Source organism: Condylura cristata, unplaced genomic scaffold (genome assembly GCF_000260355.1).
Source record: "Condylura cristata isolate star-nosed mole 26May11 unplaced genomic scaffold, ConCri1.0 scaffold00018, whole genome shotgun sequence".
NCBI classification, from domain to species: Eukaryota; Metazoa; Chordata; class Mammalia; order Eulipotyphla; family Talpidae; genus Condylura; species Condylura cristata.
This window is the reverse complement of record NW_004567119.1, coordinates 18,484,657-18,506,651: the sequence shown is the minus strand read 5'-3', so window position 1 is coordinate 18,506,651 and position 21,995 is coordinate 18,484,657. Positions and strand designations below refer to the sequence as shown.

General features: G+C 40.4%; 2 protein-coding genes across 3 annotated transcripts in view; one reads left to right on the top strand and one right to left on the bottom strand.

The window, feature by feature from the left end:
• Nucleotides 1–240, top strand: part of LOC101622897 (putative tripartite motif-containing protein 75) — a 1,403-nt gene extending 1,163 nt beyond the window's left edge. The window contains exon 2 of the mRNA XM_004685216.1: nucleotides 51–240. Within this exon, the coding sequence (XP_004685273.1) occupies nucleotides 51–240 (190 nt within the window). The remainder of the gene's footprint in view (nucleotides 1–50) is intronic.
• A 3,662-nt stretch (nucleotides 241–3,902) lies between these two features.
• Nucleotides 3,903–14,257, bottom strand: APELA (apelin receptor early endogenous ligand). Of its 2 annotated transcripts, XR_001145577.1 has the most exons (4): nucleotides 13,991–14,257; nucleotides 12,432–12,521; nucleotides 6,572–6,735; nucleotides 3,903–4,187 (listed from the first exon to the last, which is right to left on the bottom strand). XR_001145577.1 is itself a non-coding variant. In XM_012726815.1 (3 exons), the coding sequence occupies exons 1-2, from the start codon at nucleotides 14,064–14,066 to the stop codon at nucleotides 12,433–12,435; spliced, it is 165 nt and encodes a 54-aa protein (XP_012582269.1). In that variant the 5' UTR covers nucleotides 14,067–14,257; the 3' UTR covers nucleotides 3,903–4,187; nucleotide 12,432. The 2 variants fall into 2 exon arrangements, 1 of the variants encoding a protein (XP_012582269.1); XM_012726815.1 differs by lacking the exon at nucleotides 6,572–6,735.
• Nucleotides 14,258–21,995: the final 7,738 nt, after the last annotated feature.

The window sequence follows — 21,995 nt, the reverse complement described above, 5'->3', positions numbered from 1 at the left end:
GATGGCGCCTACGTGGCCGTGGGCCCCGCGCCGGTGCCCCTGGCGCTCAGGGAGAAGCCCAGAGGGATCGGCGTCTACCTGGACTACGAGCTGGGCCAGATTTCCTTTTACAGCGTCCACGACTGGTCTCACATCCACACCTTCAGGGAGACGTTTTCTCAAGTGCTGAAGCCTTACCTGTGTGTGGGTCGGGATCCTGAGCCCCTCACAGTGGGCGCAGGGGGAGAGCATGCCGGCTGAAGGGGGACCCTGATTCTTCCTGTCACGCATGGGTAACAGCAGATTGTACAACTGTCAGTGAGTGTGGAACTGAATTTTTAATTACTCATTTGACTTAAACACAACTTTTAAAAGTTTGTTCTTCATTTATCCTTTTTGTTGCAATAGCAGCAAATACAATGTGAGAACCAATACAGATGGTAACAACTATAACCTGTAGCTGGATTTAAGATTAGATTGTATATTTTGTCATTTCACTCTAATAAATTTTATTTGCATTTTCTATTTTGTGTCAATCCCACCTATTGATATGACAACTGAATTGGCTCTTAGGGGACTTAGGGTCACAAGATGCTCTTCAGCTGTCCCCACCAGGTAACTTTGTTAAGGATGAATATTTATTACTTGCAAGACCTGGAAATTGCACCAGCACTGGGTCACAGTGAGGTCACCTATAAAGAGAACTTGGATTTGGGGGTCCTGCTTTTACTTGTACAGAGTACGGAGGATAAGCGGTTTAGGGTTTTGTAGTTTTACTGGTGCATTTAAATCATAAATAAAAAAAAAAAAAACAACAACCAAAAACCCGGTAAGTCAATAATTTAAAGTGGGGAAGAGAAAAAAACCAAAAAGGAAAGTCATCTGTATCTGACCTTTTACATAAATCAACCAGAAATCTGAAAAACAAAGGGAGCTGCTGGATGGGGGTGGGGGCCGAGGATGTCTCTTGTTTAGGGCTAACTTAGTGAGGTAGCTCCCTTTGAAGTGGAAGTCAACTTTGAGAGGTCCTGATACATTTACATATTTACATTGATATAGATTGCAAATTTTGTGTAAAATCTATGATGTGCTTCTACACACAGTGGCTGGGTGTATTCTAAGTCTGAGAAAAAGAGGTAAGGCATTTTCAGGGCTCTCATCTTCCTGCATGTGATACAAGGCACTTAAATGCTCCCAATTACAGTTCATAGGCTATTTTTTATGGGGAAAGCCCTGGAAGATAGGGATGGTGTCACCATATGTACAGGAGAGGAGCACCCGTAAATCCCCAAACCTGCCTGCTCTAAATAGGTTCTGTCATCTGCTGTATCAAGATGAAACATATAAGACCTTTAATGGAAAGGCATTAGAGTGCAATACAGAAACGACAAGGACCATAGTTTCTAACTCAAACACCCAAAGTTACCTATCCCCACGTGGGTAAAAGTCTACCTCAAAGGGATTGGCTCAAAGCAGGCCCCAAAGCCCACTACAAGTCTAAAGCACCTCCTGGAGGGGACCCACACAAACATGTCAGAAATGGCCAGACAAGTTTAGGAGGAAAAGAGAAAAATCAAGATAAACACTGCCATAGTGAACCTCCCACGGGTCTCTCACCCACATCGGGTCAACCAGTCCAGGGCCAAGAAACAAGAGCTGCTTCTTCACATGTCTCTACTCTGTGTGCCTCCCTCAGATCTCCTGACTCTCCATCCTGTTTCCTTCCTCTTCAGTCTCCTCTCCAGATTCTTATCTTCTCTCCTCACCTCCACCTTCCTTTGGGTGGGGCAGGGAACCTGGAACCTCCCATTTTCCTGGAGAACAAGTAGGTAAAACATACCTGCTTAGGTCTCCTCTCTCCTTTTCCCCCACATCTGGAAAGCCCAATGAAAAACCCAGGCAACACCTTCTTTAAGTGAGATGTTTGAGACAGTTGTGCTAGACCTCATCCCTCCCCCACCCCCCCATCTAACAATCACCACAAACACCAAGTTAGTCTCCTTTTCCTGCTCTCTCATTTTGAACCTACTGGAGGAGCCACATTGTTCTCCCAATATCACCCATAACACCATACTGAATTTTGCACCAGGTTCCAAAATGATTATACATCCTGGAGTTAACATAAGGTGTTCTAAGTTTGCCTATAGAGATGTTGATTGACTTCAGTGGATTTTTCCTTTCTACCTGGCTCTTTTGACCAAAGCCAATGTGCAGTTTGAGTATTAATGCTTTATTAAAAATGACTTTAAGCTTTTTCTAAGCATATGATAATCTATATTTGAAAAATTATAGACCTGTGTGCAATGAGAAGCCTTGGACTATATGAAGTCATGCTTTTTTTTTTTTTTTGTACAAAATATGTAAGCAAGTACATGTAAAGGAGCTATTTATCAAGAAAGTTAGAAAGTCCTCCAAATACCCAATTTAAATAACCTAATGCACTTCATAAAACACATTGGTGTATCTGTAACTACATACAGTGCTTTTGGTAAGTACCTTCCACTCCAAAAATACCATCAATGGATTGTAAGAGACAAACGCCACCATGTCACCATTTCTACTTCAAATTCTTTATATGTTATATATTTATCTTGATATTTTTCTAAAAAAAAAAAAGTATTTTTTTTTAAAGATTTATTTATGCATACAAGACCTGGGATACAGGCCAGAAGTGTGGGGGGTGAGAAGCTTCATCAGAGACAGAGCAGGGATCAGAGCGGGCAAACTGACTGAAATACAGTGCTGAGGGGAGCAGCAGGCAGGTAAAGGGGAGGTCTGCCACGCCACATGGGTCAGCTCCCTGGCTGGGGATTGAACTCGTGCTGCAGTGGCCTCGGAGAGCTTCATTGTGCTGTGCTTCAATCTATTGCACCATCAGGGAGGGCCCGGACTTATTTATTTATACATACAAGAACTGAGGTACAGGCCAGAGATGTGGGAAATGAAAGGATCCACTATCTTGATCTTTTATTTTAGATGAATAAGGGCTAATGGTTTATGGCTTTTCCCATGCTATAATGTTTACACAACATTTCTAGTCAAGTTATAGTTTTGTAAATTTCATATCTTGATGAACTTAGAGTAAAAAAAAAAAACATTCTGGCACTGAGTTATCATTAAATAAATACAAAGTAAGAGCATCTTTAACAACTTGGAAATACCTAATTATCAATATAATTCAGATTTAGACAGAAGAGATTCTCTTTGAGTAATCACATTCTTAAATCCTGTTTGATTGTTTATTTACATCTTTCACCACTACAAACTAAACAGCATACAGATTAGAGTCCAGAAAAGTGATCAGCATTCATTTGGCTAGTGACAGTGCCCTGTTTGGATTTCAAAGGCATACATGCATTTTGTTTTATTATTTTCTATATATCCAGAAGGGCAGATGTATTATAGAAAAAAGGGAAGGAAAATAATGAAAAGGACATTTGCACAAGACACAGGGGAAGGGCTTATTAAAAGAAGCACCTGCATAGTTGTTACAGGCAGGCAAGAAAGCTCCCGTAAATATATTTTAAATGTCAACCTCCAGGGGGCCTTTCTAAGGAATTTTCTGAACAAATGAATCAAGAACATATAACAGAACTTAAAAAGGGATCATATTTTGGTTTCTCATAATGACATAAGAAGATTCAGAAATGAACATTTCAGTTTTAAAATAAAATGAACTACAATTAGCATTCAAACTTTCTTTTATAATTTTAAGTGAATATTATTCAAGATAAAAAATATGTTCATAAACATTAAAGGCTCTTATAGAAAATTGGTAACAAATTAATAATTTTTTTCTTAGTCTTTCTGTATAGGTAACCAATTCATTCAAACCTTTACAAAGTTATTTTAATACTTTCAGAGGTTATAAGATATGAAAGAAAAATTTCAATTCTAACTTTTTACTATTAAGAGTTCTAAGATATTAAAAAGTATTCTTCTTGTAACTTGTAAAATAATTATGTGCTGAAAAAATACTTTTGTTGTATAGGCAGATAATTGTGCTTCAGTATGAAATTGCTTTTAAATTTATGTTTCAAAAGAGAAACTAGCAAGAAGAGAATCCTGTGAAACTAATAAACTATCCAAGGTGCTTTCAAATGATTCCTTTTGTACAGGAGTTCTAGGAAATCACACTGTCCTGTGGGTGAGTAGTGTCTGTCTTTCACTCCTGTTCAGGCGGACTCGATGAAGTGAGCTAGAGAGATCTGTATTTGGAAAGAAAGGAGAAAAATACATCATAATAGGAAATGCTGCCCAGCAGATAAACAGCCATTCTTAACTTTTTTAGCAAAGAACTTATGAATACACCAATGTTTTTCGGTATAAAAAATAACATAGTACCTGTATGTCTTCAAACACCTGTTTTTATGCACTAAAGAAGTCTTTATATTAAATTATTTTCCACCTAATAATCTCTATTCTCTCAGTGATCCACATTAGCAGCCTCAACTATTTTCTGTTTTTTTTTTTTTAAGATTTATTTATGCACACAAAACTGGGGTGTAGGCCAGAGAGAGGTGTGAGGAGATGAGAGGATTCAGCAGAGACAGAGAGGGGAGCAGAACAGGCAAATGGACTGAAATACACTGCTGAGGGGAGCAGCAGGTGAGACAGGAGATGTCTGCTGCACCATGTGGGTCACCTCCCTGACCAGGGATGAATTCATGCCACAGTGGCTGGCAATAGCTTGATAGCCCTGTCTTTAACCCCTGCACCACCAAGAAGACCCCAACTATTTTCTTAATGTTTTTGATTTTGGCTCAGGATCTGTATATCAGAGCTAACAGTTATTTGGAGCTGCCAAAGTAAAAGATAGCAGAACCAAAGTGCTAAGTATTTTATTTAACAAACAGTACGGTCCCTAAGAATTTTCAAGTGCTATGAAGAATCTATTTAATAATTAGTATTTAGCAATAAACTTTACATATATGGCAGGGCAAGAATAGAACTAATCATATGTCTGCATGTGTTTTGTGCATATGTAAATATCTTACCAGTAGAGAAAAAATGAAGAGTAGTACAAAATGCAAAGCTCTAACACAACATCCATACAAATACAGTGTGAAGTACTCCAGAGTCCACTCCTAGAGATGCTTGGCCAAGTTCAGTGTGCAATGTCGTATGAGCAGTACACACACACCATACGCACACATAAAGTGACATTTTTTAATATTTATTTATGCATACAGAACTGGGGTACAGGCCAGAGGTGCAGGGGCAGTGAGAGGATTCACCAGAGACAGTGGGGAGCAGAACAGGTTGACTGACGAAGTACACTGCTGAGGGGAGCAGCAGGCAGGTCAGGAGAGGTCTGCCGCACCATGTGGATCTCCTCCCGGGTGGGGATTGAACTCATGTGGAAGTGGCTTTAGCTTCTTAGTGCTGTGCTTTAACCCTCTGTGCCACCCAGGGAGGGCCCTGATGTGACATTTAATGAGAGTTTTGATTGAGGGGAAAAAACAGATGAAGAGAACAGGCTAGATCCAAGGTAGATAAAATAACATGAGGTAGTGCTAAAGTGGAAAAGATCAGGCCATACTTGATTCAGTCACAGATAGTCACAGTGAGTCAGAGTTTGGAGAGAAAAATGCCTGACCATGTGCTGCAGTTTTGTGGAGTACTTCAACTTTATTTAACCTAAGAGTAATCTGAAAGCACTAAAAGGTTCTAAACAGAACTGGAGATGAGGTTACGTTTGGAGCTGGGAGACTGGGCACAAACGAACAACTGTCAAACCACATATTACAATAGACCTCGACCCACAACTGCAAGCAGGCCAGGAAGCCCAATCATAACCTCTGCTGCAAGCGACCTGACGTGGTCAGTATTTGGAAAATAAGTGCCAGCTTCCCTCATGCTTGCCCTCCCTTCCTCCTGACTCCAACTCAAGACTAGTCCAAGAAAGGCACAGATGCTCCCTAAACCGACCTCCCAGGAAGGTCTACTTCCGGGCAGCCAGCCTCCAGCCTGGCTACAGCCACATCCTCCGCCAGGGGCTGGTTGTTGACACCCTGCTAGTGCAGCTCTGAATATACAGGCTTTGCTTTTCTCATGTGGACGGTCTTCCTTGTCCACATAGTATGAGTCACGGTAAAGTGACAGTGAACTGACACAAGTTTCTCACGCAAGTGCTTGACCCGGGAGCAGCCAGAGTTACTCAAGCTTGGCAAGTTCCTGCTGTGACTGCCCCAAGACCCTCAATAGTCTTCCCTTCCTCCCAGGGCCTGATGCCCCCTTTAGAAAACAACCCATGTGGGGCTTAAGAAAATACAGCTTTTTGGGTGTGAATTGATCAACTTGGTGCTAGCCCAGGGGCGCCAAAGCACTTTGCACAGATCTTAAAATCAGATTCATGCTCTGTCTGTCTTCTGCATTCTGTCTTGGCCTCTCTTTGTGGCCCCTCCAGTCACGCCGTGTCCCTCCTCCGGGACCTGTGAATACTAAACCCTCTGGATTTGTCCTGAATTATCTCTATGAACTTAGCCAGCAGCTGAATGCCGGCACTTTTTGCCTTCATTCACCTGGGCTCCACATTAAACATTCCTTGCTTCACTTAACAATGTAAAAACCCCAGAACACTACACGCTACCTTCAGGCGGTGACGGCACAGGGAGGGTGGAAGTGACGAGCACAGTCCGACAACACGCAGACAGAAGGCAGTGAGACAAGGCCTTTGACTGGCCTCCGCAAACTGCTGAGCGCAAACTGGCCGTCTGGGACAACTGGTAAAGTCATCAGAACCAGAGGTGGTTTCTGGAAGGATGAAATGATAGTTGGGAAAGACTGAAAAAAGGATATCGCAGGCAGGAGTATTGCTCAAGGAGTGACAAGAGGTGAGGAATGAACAGACTTTAAAGTCTGGAAGTAATAGGGCTTTACCTGGTGGCGCAACGGGTTAAAGCACCACATTATGAAGGTCTCCAAAGCTACTGCAGCACGAGTTCCATCCCTGGCCAGGGAGCTGACCCACATGGTGCGGCAGACCTCCCCTGACCCACCAGCTGCTCCCCTCAGCAGTGTACTTTGTCAATCTGCCTGCTCTGCTCCCCACTCTGTCTCTGGTGAAGCCTCTCACCCAATACACCTCTGGCCTGTACCCCTGTTCTGTAAGCATGAATAAATAAATCCTTAAAAAAAAAAAAGTCTGATAGTGATACCTCCAGCTCCTACCCAGCTTGCATTTGTGTATACTGGCTACGGATACGAATACAGGAGTGCCATCACTTGCTCCATTTTACTGGTCTGGAAGTTCACCCAGTCCCAAAGCTACAGGACAGTGAAGGATTTTAATCAAGTTGTGAAGTGGTTGGATTTACAATTTAGGCAGATCAGGGGAGAAAGCAAAATGGACTTTCCAGAACCAGAAATGGAAGTGAGAGTGGATCAGCTTCAAGAGGTTGAAGTTACCTTGTGGGCTATGACAATATAAAATACTATCTTTATGTACGATGATAAGGTGCTATTTCAGATTATCTTATATGTAATATAAAATCCTTATGCACTAAAATACAAATTGAGATGAAAAGGAGAGAGCATACTGAAACACACACACACAGACACACACACACACACACACACCAATAAATCAAGTAGAAATAATAGACCTAGAAGCCAACACAAACTAAATACTAGGGCAGCGTGTGCAGGAACTTAGTGGAGAGAGTAACATGTAGTTCACAACGCATTGCCTGACCCACAGTAAACATCTAATACACAATAACCTGATTCTCCAGATTTTTAGAACACAGGGAAATACCTAGGAAAGAAGAATTGAAGAATTTGCCTCTAAGTATTCACTCACTCATCAAATAGTTCTGGAAAGTTTATTATAGACATTGAATATGGTAACTAAAATATTCAAAGTAAAACCCCTGTTCTAATGAAACTTACATTTCAATGAAGAGAGGCTGATCCTAAATGGGAAACAAAGTAAAAGGTTATGCCAGAGGCTAATTGGTACCTTGGAGAAAAACAAACCAGGAAAAGAGAAATAGGGGTATCTTGGGGCTTGGGGGAGGATGAAGCATTGTTTGTTTTTTATTTTATTTTGGTATTGCTTTTTTTTTCTTTTAAGATTTATTTATGCATACAGAACTGGGGTACAGGTCAGAGGTGCGGGGGCAGTGGGAGGATTCACCAGAGAGAGTGGGGGGCAGAACAGGCAGACTGATGAAGTACACTGCTGAGGGGAGCAGCGGGTGGGTCTGCCGCGCCATGTGGATCACCTCCAGGGTGGGGACCCAACTTGCACTGAAGCATCCAGGGCCAGCTTGCCCGGGTTTGCAGTGCTGTGCTTTAACCCGTTGTGCCACCAGGGAGGGCCCTGGTATTGCATTTTTAAACAAAAGATCAGGAGACGCTTTTGATGACATCTGTGACATTGGAACAGTCTTGTGAAATTATAGGAACAAGTAGTGCTTACAGAAATACATGTGTGTGCTGTAGACAAGAGCTTGAAGTGCCTGTCGGACAGCTTAGGTGACTCTAAGTACAAATTTGGACACCCTGTATAGGACTTGAAAGGACAATGACTTGTTCCAGCAATACATAGGAGGGAGATGGTGTCATTGAAACTAAGGGAAAACCCATTTTACCATTTGACCTATATCAACATAAGTGAGATCAGGTCAACATGTGTTGAGAAGAAAAGTCATTAGGGACCTTTCCCAAAATGCACTCGGGGCAATGTGCTGAAAACAGATGGGAAGAAAGGAAAACAGCCATCTTTTCCAGAAAAATCGCTACGTGGGGAAGACATGGGCTGGTTATTGGTGGACAGTATGGGGTCAATGGTGCATCTTTTTAAGACTAAAGAGGTCAGTTTTTACATATTGAACATCTTGAGGAAGAAAGGGAGTAATAATTCATGATTGGATCAAGGTCCCTGAGGTGTAGGTATTTACAAAACCCAGGAGAGTGGTCCCTTAAATAGGAGGGGAAATAGAGGAAGTGCTGTAGGTATCCATGTTTATAGTTTGAGGCAGGGTCTTATTTTGAAACCTGAGCACACGCGGTGTCTCTGGAAAGGGGAGGGTTCTCTGGAAGAATTACCTCGCTGTGAGTTGGAAAAGGACACTAAGACGTCTGAGGAAACAATAGGTTTTTAAAGATTTGAAAGGCAGCTGCATGAGAACTAGAGGTGTCTAAAAGTAAGCAGAAGAGCTCACTGCAGAGACTCCTGGTCAGGCTGGAGATGAAGTACCGGTTAAAGGGCAGCGCCGAAAGCAAAGTGTTCAGTTTTTCAGTTAAGCCGAAAAGGCAGAATGCTGTGAGGCGAGTCAAGACTATAGGCCAGTGTCAGAAGTTGCTGGGAGGCAGGCTAGGGGTTTGATCTAGGGGGTCAGAAGTCCCTTGAAAGAGATTACAATAGGACAAATAACAGAGAACTGGAAGCACTTAAAATTTGAATGAAAATCAGGGGTGACCAGGGAATATTAGATAGCCTGACTTTAACCAAAATCTTTTCATAGCCACTGCTTCTGGGAAGTGAAAACTGGGTGACTGGGGAGGTGGAAGGCTTACTTTTGACCTTGTATTCATCTAAACTGTTAGAGAAAAAGTTACACCATGACAATGTACTATAATTATTACTAAAAGCTAAGTAGAGTATGTATTAACAAAGTATATAATTATCGAGACTATGATTTATAGAGAAAAACATTGCTCCAGTGAGATTTTAATGTTGAAAGTGGAAATTGTTAGGATCTAAAGCCCTGGGCCCTCCCCGCTAGCTCCATGGGTTAAAGCGCAGCACTAGGAAGCTGCAGCCACTGCAGTCTGAATTCGATCCCAGGCCATGGAGGTGACCCGCATAGCCTGCCAGACTTCTCCTGACCTACCCACTTCTCCCTCGCAGTATATTTCCGTCCATCTGCCTGTTCTGCTCCCCACTCTGCCTCTGATGAATCCTCTCACCTCCCGCATCTGTGGCTTGTACCCCAGGTCTTTTATGCATAAATAAATAAATCTTTAAAAAAATTAAAAAAGGATTTAAGGCTCTACTGTCTTTTCCTCTATAAAACTCTCACATTTATCTGGAAGCTTCCATTCTTTGACACCCTTCTCTCCTCTTGCTTTCCTCTACACTAAGTTCACTTAAGTCTGAAGGAGATGCCAAAATATTTCTATGAGAAAAAAAATACCCTTAAGATAAGTTTTAGATGGTATATTTTTTCTATTTAGCTAACTCAATTACATGGGTCAAAAAATCTCACTGAGGATTGTTAAGAACTCAAGGAGCTGGAAAAATGAACAGATTCAAGATTATAGGGTATTCCTGTTAAGTAAGCTAAAGGCCTGAACCAAGCTAAAGGGTTAATCTGGAAAACTTCCAAAGTCAACTGTTTACCTTGCCTATCCTTTTACAGACTTACTTGACCCCAACTGAATCAAATCACTGCATGTGATTTTATCTAAAGCACGCTGAAAGCAGAGGGGGACAAGTGAAATGGAGGTTTTGCCTTAGAGTTTGTAGGTCTGCAGTGCTTTTCCCCTGTTGTCAAGGTGCTTATTTATTTATTTATTGCAAGATATATAAAAAAGTGCGAGTATTTAACACAGCGAAAATTATGCGATAAAATATGAAGTTAGTCCTTGTTAATTACATCACTGGGTGAGCAGGATCTTGGGAAATTACCTTATTGTTTCTTCTTGCATTGACTCATATGCTTGCTGGATACGAGTGTGTGACTTTTACACATTCTTCAAAAAACTGTAGCTGGAATGTTGGGCTAGTGTAAAACTCAGAAAAATGGGTGTTGTAACCTGAGCAGTTCTTAAAAGGGATCAGCTAAATTTTGTAAAGGATTGCTATGATTAGATAGTTTATGTGTTTTTATCTTAAAGTCCCTGCGGTTTACAAATCTGGTTTATAGGTCAATTTTTTCCCTTAACTTTGTCCATTCAAATGTCACTACTTTTCTTGTTTACTTGCAACCCTAAGTTTTATGGCAGGTGGTTTGTGGAGAAAGCCAATATAACTCTGTGTGGCTAACCAAGGGCTTTTATTTGCATTATGCAAGTATCTTTCTCTGTATACACAGGAATTCCCTTGCTACTGTGAAATGCCTCCTCTCTTCTTTGTTATTTGTGGAGGAGTGCTGGGAAAATCTTGAACTTCTCCACTCCTCTTAAGTGCAGATTTTCCCATTATTTATAAGTAAGACAAATGCATGAACAACACTCACCAAAGGATGTTTTAATGTACAAAATTCTTTCAAAGCAAGCTTTAGCTCCCATTAATTGGCTTCTTGGGAATTTCTTATTCTATCTTTCTGGATTCCTCCTAAACCTATTTTTCATAATGTGATAGCAAAGAAAAATTTGGTATAGCTACAGGCACAGAGAACGTGGCTTTTTGTCTTAGTCTTCTAGATAAATACTTATTAAGGAATTGTTCTTTTTTCATTGAATGTCCAACTATAGGGCTTTCACTGGCTTTGAAAAGCTCATATCACACAATGGACATAGCAACCATTCTTTCCTCTGAATGAATAGTGTCATAAATGCTACAATCTATAAACCAATTGAGTAAGGCAATTTAGCAATTGCTGGGGTATGTTAACCTGATAAAAGATATTTCTAGGCATTTTTTTTAAAGGGAGATATGTTTTATATGAATTAAAGAACTGAAAATAATTACAATAGTTTTTTGCTTTATAGCAAGAAGAAACAAATTTAATGTTTGAAGTTAAGTGATTCAAGAGGATTAACAGTGAGTGATACCAACAGTGTAAAATCAATTTCTGTGAGTGATTTAAAAAAGTGGGTGAAGGAATTTTTTTTTTTTTAATTAAGAGGGCAGGAGTAAACTTCTGTTCAGATTTTATCTTTAAAGATGCAACTATCAAGAACAGTTTTGTGAGTGAGAATGGAGAGCTGGCCTGCCAGTAATATTGGTTGACTTTGTACATTAAAGGAACAATTTCCAGGGGAAATGAACTACAAACTATAAAGGGAGCACAACATTCATTTTGTGTTATTGGGCCAATATGTCCAAAAGCTTTTAAGTGCAAAGTCGTCTTAATGGCAGATGTGCTTGTTCTGGACAACACAGGGAAATATTCTGCGTGTGTGTGTGTTTTTTTTAAATATTTTCTATTAAGTGTTTTTCAAAACCCAATGCTTTTACAATTAGATTCTCTTGGGCTTAATAAGAAGAAGAATTGGGAAATTTCTCAAATGCACCCAATAGCATTCATTCCCACATAACTATCACTCAGATTCACAAATACTGTCATTGTTCTAGCTTCTCCTCTTTCCCATTAAGCAATTAAAGCACTTTGCAAATATCCTATCATCTCACTGCTTCATTGGTTAGAATCCTTCCCTTAAACTGATATCAGGGTAGAGTCATTATCACATATTACAAAACATGAATAAACATTCTTGGGAGTATCTAATCTGGGACGTTGCCTAAATGGAGTGGAGCTGTTTCCTCTCAGAAATACCTCAGGGAAAGGGCACTCGTGAGTGGAGAGGCATACATCTCCTCTGAAGGCAGTTGTGTCTGTGCAGTTTTCTTCTCATTCCTAAGTTAGCTGAGGAAAAAAATTTAAAATAAAATTAGGAGCATTTCTATAAAAATCTTGTCTAATCTGGAGAACACATGGAAATATTTTCAATCCAAACCATACTGTGATGGTTTGCTATTTGTTCGTGTGGGATTGTGATATAAAAGTCCACGTGGTGCTGGTACCCTGGTGTCTTCCTGACAGTCCTGGTCAGCGATCCATGGAACAGTAACAGCCTCTTCCTTCTACGTGACTTCTAAATGCTCTTAGATCTGGTGTTTTAGGTAATGCATTCATCACAAATATTTGGCAAGAACAATGCTCAAGGTATTCTGTGTTTTAGAAAAATAGAAATGGTTGAAGAACAGCAATTGCTGTTCACAACAAAAAGGGGTCAGATGCTTTCTGAATTGTTGATTTCCAACTTTTTTATTTTGTAAAAAGGCAAGCAAGCTAGGGAAATCATTTGAAGTAACCTCAGTAGTCAAATGTCTGATGAACTAAAAGGCAGTGACTGAATTTTTAACTAATTATGTACCATGTTCTGTCCTAAATGGAAAAGCATTTATTAAGTGAGTAAAGGAACACATTGGGATACACGTGTGTCTATATATTTTTAATTTTAAAACATTTAAATTAATGTATATTAATTATATTATATTAATTAATATATTAATATATTAATTATATATATACACACACTATCATTTTTTAATTTAAATTTTGGTTTGCTTTCTTCTAAGTCAGAAAGCATTAATTTTTACTTGACAATGCTTTGAAGTTTTAGACATTTGGTTTTGAAATAAAAGCAGACAAATAACTCCACTTACTAAATTCCTATTGGTTAGAAACAATACACCCTGCAAAAAATGTGTCAGTTAAATGACTATTATTCATCTGGGCTATAAATATTTTTGTCACTTTTTGACTTTGTAAACAAAATAGTTCTAAATATGGTTCTTTTGTATTAGGATACACCTAATTATATAACCAGAAATACCAGCTATTGACCTGTTTAAAGATTTAAGTTTAAAACTTTGCCACCTCCCGATTTGTGCGGTGTTAGTCAGTGAACAGTGCTTCACTCCAGCCAGCACCACGCTCTTTTCATAAACTGCTCTGGATTTTGCATTTTACCTAAAAAACTGCTTGTTTACACCAGGCATTTCCATTTCTTCTTACTTAGAAAGACAACATATCTACAATAACTTAGGGATCAATTTTCTCGAATTTAGAAAAATAGTGGTAAGATATTTATCAGCATTTTAAGTTATTTTGTAAAGATGCCCAAGTAGTAGACTAACAGCATAGATACCATATTTCTGAAACCCTACACATTTATCCTCAATACACCAAAGCCCCCCTAAGTGATTTGCAACAGCAAGACAAGCGCTCCCCCCCCGCGCCCCCCCCTTACCCCTCATCCCCCCCAAGAGACCACGGGCGTAAGCAGACATCAAGAAAAGTTACTCGGGGGAAATACATCCAAGTCCTACCTGGTCTCTGTCCGTCGATAAGAAGCAGACTCATCATAAAAATTAAAAATACAAAAAGGAATTGTTGCATTCTCATTTTTTTCTGCCACTTAGAAGTGAAGCAGTAGCTCTCCAAGTAAACCAATCCTTGACTGGTCTGTGCAATATCTGTGTGGCTCCCTCACATTCTAATGACAAACCTCGGAGAACTGCCAGCTGCGCTTTCCAGAAAGGTTAATGATCACATCGCACAAGGTTACTGGTGCGCAGTGCTGTGGCCGAGCCTCCCTCCGCTCCTAACCCCTCCTCCACCCCTCTCCTCCCGCCCCCATCCTATCGCTCCTCTCTATTTCCATAAGCAAATATTGGTGAAATAAACCATTCAAGCGTGCAGTAACTTCAGTGCAAGTCTACCCTGGAAGCGCCTAGCAGAGACTGACTTAAATTCACTCAGGATATGGGAACTACGTAAAACAAGCCAAGGCTTTTGCCTCCTCCCCTTATCATTTACATCTGTTTAAACTCTACACTGCCCATATTGGTGCCACATGCAGAAACCAGTGGAAATGACAGGAAGTCTCTCTTTTGTCCTTTTCGGAAGGATTCCTGAAGCTCTAACTCAAGACTCCCAAATGCTTTCCGCCAGAACACGTGCAGAAATGCTTGCGCTCTGCCAAACCTCCTGCAAAGAGGTGGCCATTTACTCTAAATCTCTAAACTGCTTAATCTCCATCGTCTATATCAATAAACATTCCAGAGGTTTAGAATGGTCTTAAATAAATTTGAAAAGTCTTTACGTTTTTATGTTGTAAAATGCAATTTTAATAGTAATGGAGTAACACGTTTTCATCTGCTATAGGTCCAGGATTTTAAAAGTGGAAGTTCAGGCTAGCCACAACTCATGAAATCTGTGTTCTGTTAAAAAATTTATTTGTGGTGGAATACCAGGCTAACATATCACAGACGCAGAAATTAGAGATGGAGAAAGAACTACTCAGTTCATCTCCCAGTGAACGCAGAGACAGGAGAATAGACTTGTGCTGGCTTTTGCACACAATGCATCAAGATCTCTACGTCTAAGTGCTTGTCTGTCATATGTCGCTGTCATAAATGGAAATGGCTGTACTTAGAATGAAGAAAACCAAAATAACAGTGTAGATACCCTGTGAAATACAAGGAGAGCCAAAATACCAAATCTGAAGTCTATGTCACTTGTTATAAATCGCCAGGGATTTTGTTGCATTCAGCTTCTCTAAATTCAGGTAATTGGTATACAATCTTGAGGCTTGAAATTAATGCATACCTTTCTCTGTCTTACAAGACAGTCTGTAAAGTCCCCAGCTTGCTTAGTTATGCTTTATGAAGGACAATAACATACCAAAATTCTAAAATTCACTTTAACTTTCAAAGTCTGTTTGCCTATTTGGCCACTGGAAGCATAAAGGACTCCAAGTTATGGGGCTGTGTTTGTACATTGCTTCCTACCAGTTGACTACAGTAGAGTCTGGGCTTACAATATAAAACCTCTGTGAACAGCAAAAGGTTTACTTCCTCTGCAGCTGCTTTGTATAACATGTTGGATTAAAACACAAGCTAACAACCAACGTTGAGTCTTAAACCAAGCAGGAGACCTATGCAGATATTGACAATATAGCATCACAATGCTTTATTTTAGTTTTTAGGATTTATTTGTTTATGCATTCCAGAACTGGTGTGTGTGTTGGGGTGGGGGGAGGGAGAGGCAGGGTGAGAGAAGTCACCAGAGACAGAATGGGGAGCAGAACAGGTGGATCTAGACAGGAGAGGTCTGCTGTGCCATGTGGATTAGCACCCTGACTGGGTGTGGAGCTCATGCCACAGTGGCTGGCGATAGCTTGGTAGTGCTGAGACTGTAAGTCCTGTAACACCAGGGAGGCCCCCATTTAGGCTAAATTTTATTTTACTTTTTTAAGGATATATTTATGGGCCCTCCCTGGCGGCACAAGGGGTTAAGACACAGTACTGCAAGCTGGCCTCAGTGCTTCAGTGTGAATTCGATCCCTGGCCCGCGAGGTGATCCACATGGCAAGGCAGACTTCTGTCTTTTCCACTGCTCCCCTCAGCATTGTACTTCCTCCATCTGCCTATTCTGTTTCCCACTCTGTCACTGGTGAATCCTTTCACCGCCCCCTTTTTAAAAAAGATATATTTATTTATTCATACAAGAACTATGGCACAGGCCAGAAGTTTTGGGGGGAGGGGACAGGGAAAGGATTCACCAGACAGAGTGGGGAGCAGAACAGGCAGATGTACTGAAATACACTGCTGGGGGAGCAGCGGGCAGGACAGGGGAGGTCTGCTGCACCATGTGGATCACCTCCCTGGCTGGGGATCGAACTCGTGCTGCAGTGGCTTCAGAGAGCTTCATAGTGCTGTGCAGATATGCTCCTGTGGGAGAGCCAAGCTCTTGGGAAACCAGGCCAAGGGCTTCCACCACCAGGGAGACCCTCAGGCTAAGTTTCAAATCTATTAGAAGGTATAGTAAAACTCAGAGTATAGTTTAATGTAAATAAATACGTGGCTGATAGTTATATGACATCTCCACCAATCAGGAAATAGCAAAGCACTACACTTAGGTCCTATAACTGCTTTGAACATCAATTTTTATCAGTTTTAAAAATTCAAGATAAAATACGTGACTGCCACCTGAGAAAGTAATAAAGGCTTACTTAGCAAGATCATGCATTCAACTATGAAACTTACTCTTTCAAAAAACAACTTAAGGGAAGTGATGATGATGTTTAATCATGTTTTTGAGAGGCCAGTAAGAAAGTGTTAAAAAAAAAAATCATTGGCAAACTGAAATGCTAGCTGTGAAGGACAATGCCAAGTAATCTTGCATCTCTATGGAATGTGGGTCAACAATGGGGTAAAACACTCCTGTTAATATTGAACAACCCGGTTGGGAGAAGTCTCAGTGGCAAAGTAGTTACTTTGCAAGTGACCGTGCAAACAGAGCTTTTAACCCACAGGTAGATGAAAATCATGAATCGTCTTTGTTTATGTAAACAGGACGCCCCACTTCCACCCCACCGACATGCAGATCTGCCCCTGTGAGAGAGCCAGGCTCTTGGGAAACCATGCCAAGTGCTTCTTCCATGATTTCACTTACTCCTTCCCTGAGACAGGGAAGGAGATGGTAACGGTAAAGGGGAGACTAGACTATGGTGGAGGGTTATCCAGCTTTGGTTGTGGGGGTGTGTGGTAACATACCTGAAAAGGAGTGAACCTCTACCTAATATTCACATTCAGTGCTGTAAGCCACCATTATCATTTAAAAAAAAAAAAAAACCAAAAAACTAGGGCCCTCAATTATGGCACAAGGGGTTAAAGCGCAGCACTATGAAGCCATCCACACCCACTGCAGCAGTTCGATGCTGGCCAGGGAGCTGACCCACACAGTGCTGCAGACCTCTCCTGACCCGCCCGCTGCTCCCCTCAGCAGTGTACTTGTCAGTCAGCCTGTTCTGCTCTCCATTCTGTCTCTGGTGAATCCTCTCACCCCCATCCTGCAGCTCTGGTCTGTACCCCAGTTCTTATATGCTTACAGAAATAAATCATTTAAAAAAAAGTCATTCCCAGTGAGGAAACTTGCTGGGGTCCCTCTCATTGCTTTGGGTGCAAAACAATGCTGACTGCTTTTTTTATTTTTCACTTTCTGCCATGAAAGTGAAAATCCTCTTCATATTTCTTTCAGATAGCAAAGCCAGGTAGTTGTGGGTCTGCTAATCCTAGGTGGCTTAACCAGCCTCCATTTTATTATCTACAATTCTACATTCCTAAGGCTAAGTCAGAACCGCCTGGTCATAGGTGCCCAACCCTACGACGTACCTTTCACATCAATTAAGAGCATAAGGCTGCATCACCCTGAGGAGGGTATACATCACAAGCTATGACCAGGGCTGAGGATGGATGTATAATGAAGCACCCCAGAAGCTGAGCAGTGGAACCCCTTGTAGATAAGATTGAAAACCTGACTGGGGAGTCAGGGTTTGATCTACATACCAAGCTATCAGCAGATGAGAATTATGGTTCCGCTTTCCCCTGCTTCTTCTAATTCTCCCTCTCTTTTTCTGCTTCCTTACATGATTAGTGCTGTATGATTAGCTTTCCGATAAAAAGCCAGGATCTTACTCTTCGGGAGCATCTTGCATTATGTAGTCTGCTCCATGACTCCCATCTCTTTATCAGAGCACAGGGTACCAACACCCATTTCTGTTAGAATTTAGTCATGTAAGTCCTACATATGTACATTATTAAATTTGGTCTTTTCTCCTCTACTAGTCTGTCTGATGTTGATTTGTGTGATTTTTCCAGCCCAACAAGAACCCAGAGAAGTGGGGAAGATGTCCCCTGTGCACAATAGCTCTAAATCCACTATGACCAGTGTCCTTACGAGAACAGAAGAGACACAAAAGCCTGGGACACACAGGTAAAATGCCACGTGGCAGAGACAGAGGTAGGAAACATGGTGCTACAGGTCAAGGAATGCTGAGTGGCTATTGGTCTGCAGAAGTGAGGAGAAACGCGCCCCAAGCCCTGAGAAGGAATCAAACCGTTGTCACCTTGATTCTGGCCTTCTGAATGGTCATAAGTTTCTGTTGTTGTAAGCCACCCAGTTTGTGGCATTTCTCTAGAATCTACATCTATGAATGAATTAATACATTCACTGTATAAAGCTACAAAAACCTTTATTTTTAGAGTGTTTCACTATACTTGCCATGTAACAAAAGTATTTTATTTGGATACCATGATCTTATGATGTGTTATCTGCATTTTCTGGGCAAGAAGGCAAACAGAATGAAGGGACTGACCCCAAATACATCCAGCTACTGTCTCTTACAGCTTTCATTGGTCCTCATTTCTCCTGTGAAATCCTGCCCATCTATCTTGCCTTCTTTCAATTTGCATCTTCAGTCCTGCAAATGTGCTCTCTTCAAACCCTTTGCTGGTTTGCTTCTGGCCGGTGTCTGCAACCCAGTTCAATCTGATTGTTCACCCTCACCACCCCTCCGGTACCTCCTTGGTATCTGAACTCCAGCTTTAATCACAGTTCTGACACTGTGCGTCTTCACCTGCACCTGATTTCACATCCAAATGTGACTTTTTCCTGGAACATTTCAATCCAAACCAGGCTACTCGCTGTTCACATATTTTTGTTTTCACTCATGTCATATGAGTCTTTGTCTTGGATAGACCTTTTGTTTGTCCCTTATTTAACTGAAGTGCTACTAGTTGTTTAGGGTTTAAGTCAATCGATCAGTTAAAGTCAGTTCAACAAATATTTGTTGAGTATTTAAATTACCACTGGTTCCAGGCTTTGTTCTAGGGTCTACAGATAAAAAGAGAAATCAGACTAGTCTCTACTCTTAAATTTCATGTGTAGTCATGATGTTTTACATAATTTAATTTTTTAAATAAATTCATTAAGTTTGCTCTGTAAGCATTTTCTGATTCCTGCCAACTGAGAATGATTTCAATTCTGTTCTGGGGATCTGGAAAATTTCCTGTTATCGTAGCCTTTTCACCACTGTAGCGCTCAATGCCTCCCGTGTGGGCCATCAGCCCTTTCTCCTGCTCTGACAGTTTCTTCAGGACACATGAGCTCCTGCAGAAACCAAAACTCCTTGAATGGAGGTATTTGTTCTTTTTGCTTTTGATGTGTTCTCCAGAGCCTAGAAATGCTAAATGCATGTTCAACTGAACGGAATGTGGAAATTCTGAAATATGACAACATGAATGGGTAAGAATGGAAACCTATATGACTCTAGAGTAAAAACTGAAGCAAAGAAAAGGAATATATGCCAAATATTTACCAGGAAAGGGTGAAAAGCAAGTAACATGAGTCAAGTTTAGGAATTACTTAGAGCAAATACTTGGACAGCATTTATGGGGCTTGATCTAGATAAGGTAGGTACTAGGTGACCTTTCAAGTCTGAAAACCCTTCTGTAAGGAAATGCTGTAGCCTGTGACTTACCTACCTCTATGGAGCATAAATCCCATCAGGGTAGGAATTTTTATCAGTTTTCTTTATCCCTCTATTTTCATTATCTAAATTATTATGAACACATGAATTAGTAAAATTCTACTCCAGTTTTCTTAGATCTAGTGAAGTCCATCCTAAGATCTGCTTATCTGTTCTTGATTCCTGTTAGTCACCTGTCTCCTTTGTAACAGGATTAACTCCTGCCCACAGATGGAAACATTTAAAACTAATCCTGGTAGAGATAGGCAGTGGTTTAACATAGTCTATTTGCCTAAGAGTGCTTCCTATTTGATTCCAGATTGCTTGGATGCTACTGATAAGCCTTTCTATATTTCAGGCATCTGCTGGAGGCCCTATTTTATTTGCCAGGTTCCATGTCATCTATTTCTCTGTTCTGGATTTCAGATCATTGATTGATCTCTGTTTTTGGTGTGCATTTTTCTTTTGATTCACAGCTTCCATTTTGATCTTGTGGGTCTGCAGTGATCAAATAAAAAGCAGTTCCCTGCTTTTCAGCTTTCATTCTCTATGTTAGTGCTCCCAGACCTCCCTGGATTATTTACTACCATTGTTGAGTCCCAGATCAACACTGAAGAGGAAGCTAATGACCAAAGTTATAGAAAATAAAATCATAGTAAATAAAAAACAAATGGTTTTGAAAACTTTGTGACCAAAATTGGTATTTGCCTAACTTGGAGGAAATGGTGAATTAGACATGTTGGAGATATTAAATGTATAAAATTAGAATATTGAGTGTGGTAAAACACTTATTCAGTACGACGCTCACTCAAAAATGTTCCCAGGATCTTCTTGGGCACATGTTCTGGTTGAATAAACATTACTGATCATAAATGCTGCATCAAGCTAATATCTGAGCCAAAACATATATTTTCACAAGAAACCATAACTCCAAAAAAAGGCACACACTTTTTAGTATGGATATCTTCCTAACCCTCATATGCCTGGCAAAATTGAAAAAAAAAAATTAGCCTGGTCATGGGGTAATAGGAAAAAAATAGAGATAACAATATGTGTGACATATTCAGACAGCCCCCTCCGTTGTAGTGATTCTTTTCTGAGCTAGTTAGTTAAAATGATTGATGAAATACATCAATAAAACTTTTGTTATTTGTACTACATTTAAAGGGATAGTGGTGTTCTTTACATTTTCTCAAAAGAACAAATAAGGTGAAAATCATTCAACTAATACAGAAGAGGATTTTATATTAATAATATTTCTTAGGAGGCTCCCTGTTGGCACAAGAGGTTAAGTTTCAGAAGTTTGATCCCCTGCCAGGGAGCAGACCCACATGGCACAGCAGACCTGTCCTGTCCTGCCTGCTGCTCCCCTCAGCAGTGTACTTCAGCAATCTGCCTGTTCTGTGCCCGGTAAGTCTCTGGTGAATCCTTTCACCCACCAAACCTCCTGAATCCTGCTCTATACCCCAGTTCTGTTATGCATAAATAAATAAAACATAAATCTTTTTAAAAATAATATTTCTCTCAAAAACAGAAAGAAGTCATTTTGGGTCTAGCTTCTCTATCCTTCTGTACCTCTCTATTTAATCTTGTTTATACGCTTATTTTTTTTTTATCAAAAACAGCCTCAGGAATTTTCGTAAAAAATCCGTGTGACTCCTAGGCAACAATTATTGTTTATTGGATGAATTATATATGATATAAAACTGCTAGTAAACCTTGTGTTGGAATTCTTTAAGGGCATATTTAAGACTCTGAGGTTCATGGAATCTTTAATTTTTTTTTTTGAGCCACACGGATTGAATGCAGTTTAACATTAAACTGATAAAACAGAAACTTGATATTTGAATCTTGATGCGAGATGATTTGTTTATCACCAAATGAAGCTAGTTTGCTGTAATACAGCTACTGTGATATTAGGAATCAGGCAACTTGATTTTTAGTCCTGGCTCCTGTCACTATATCATATGGCTTTGGTCAAGTTATTATTATTTTTAGATCCTTTACTTAAATGTTAGGTA

What these genes read in the sequence shown, in the direction of transcription:
- APELA (XM_012726815.1), bottom strand. Translation starts at nt 14,066, where the DNA reads ATGAGAATGCAACAATTCCTTTTTGTATTTTTAATTTTTATGATGAGT. An exon ending in TATCGACGGACAGAGACCAG is followed by an intron (nt 12,522 to 13,990) that starts GTAGGACTTGGA and finishes TTTTTTCCTCAG; the next exon opens with CTAACTTAGGAATGAGAAGA.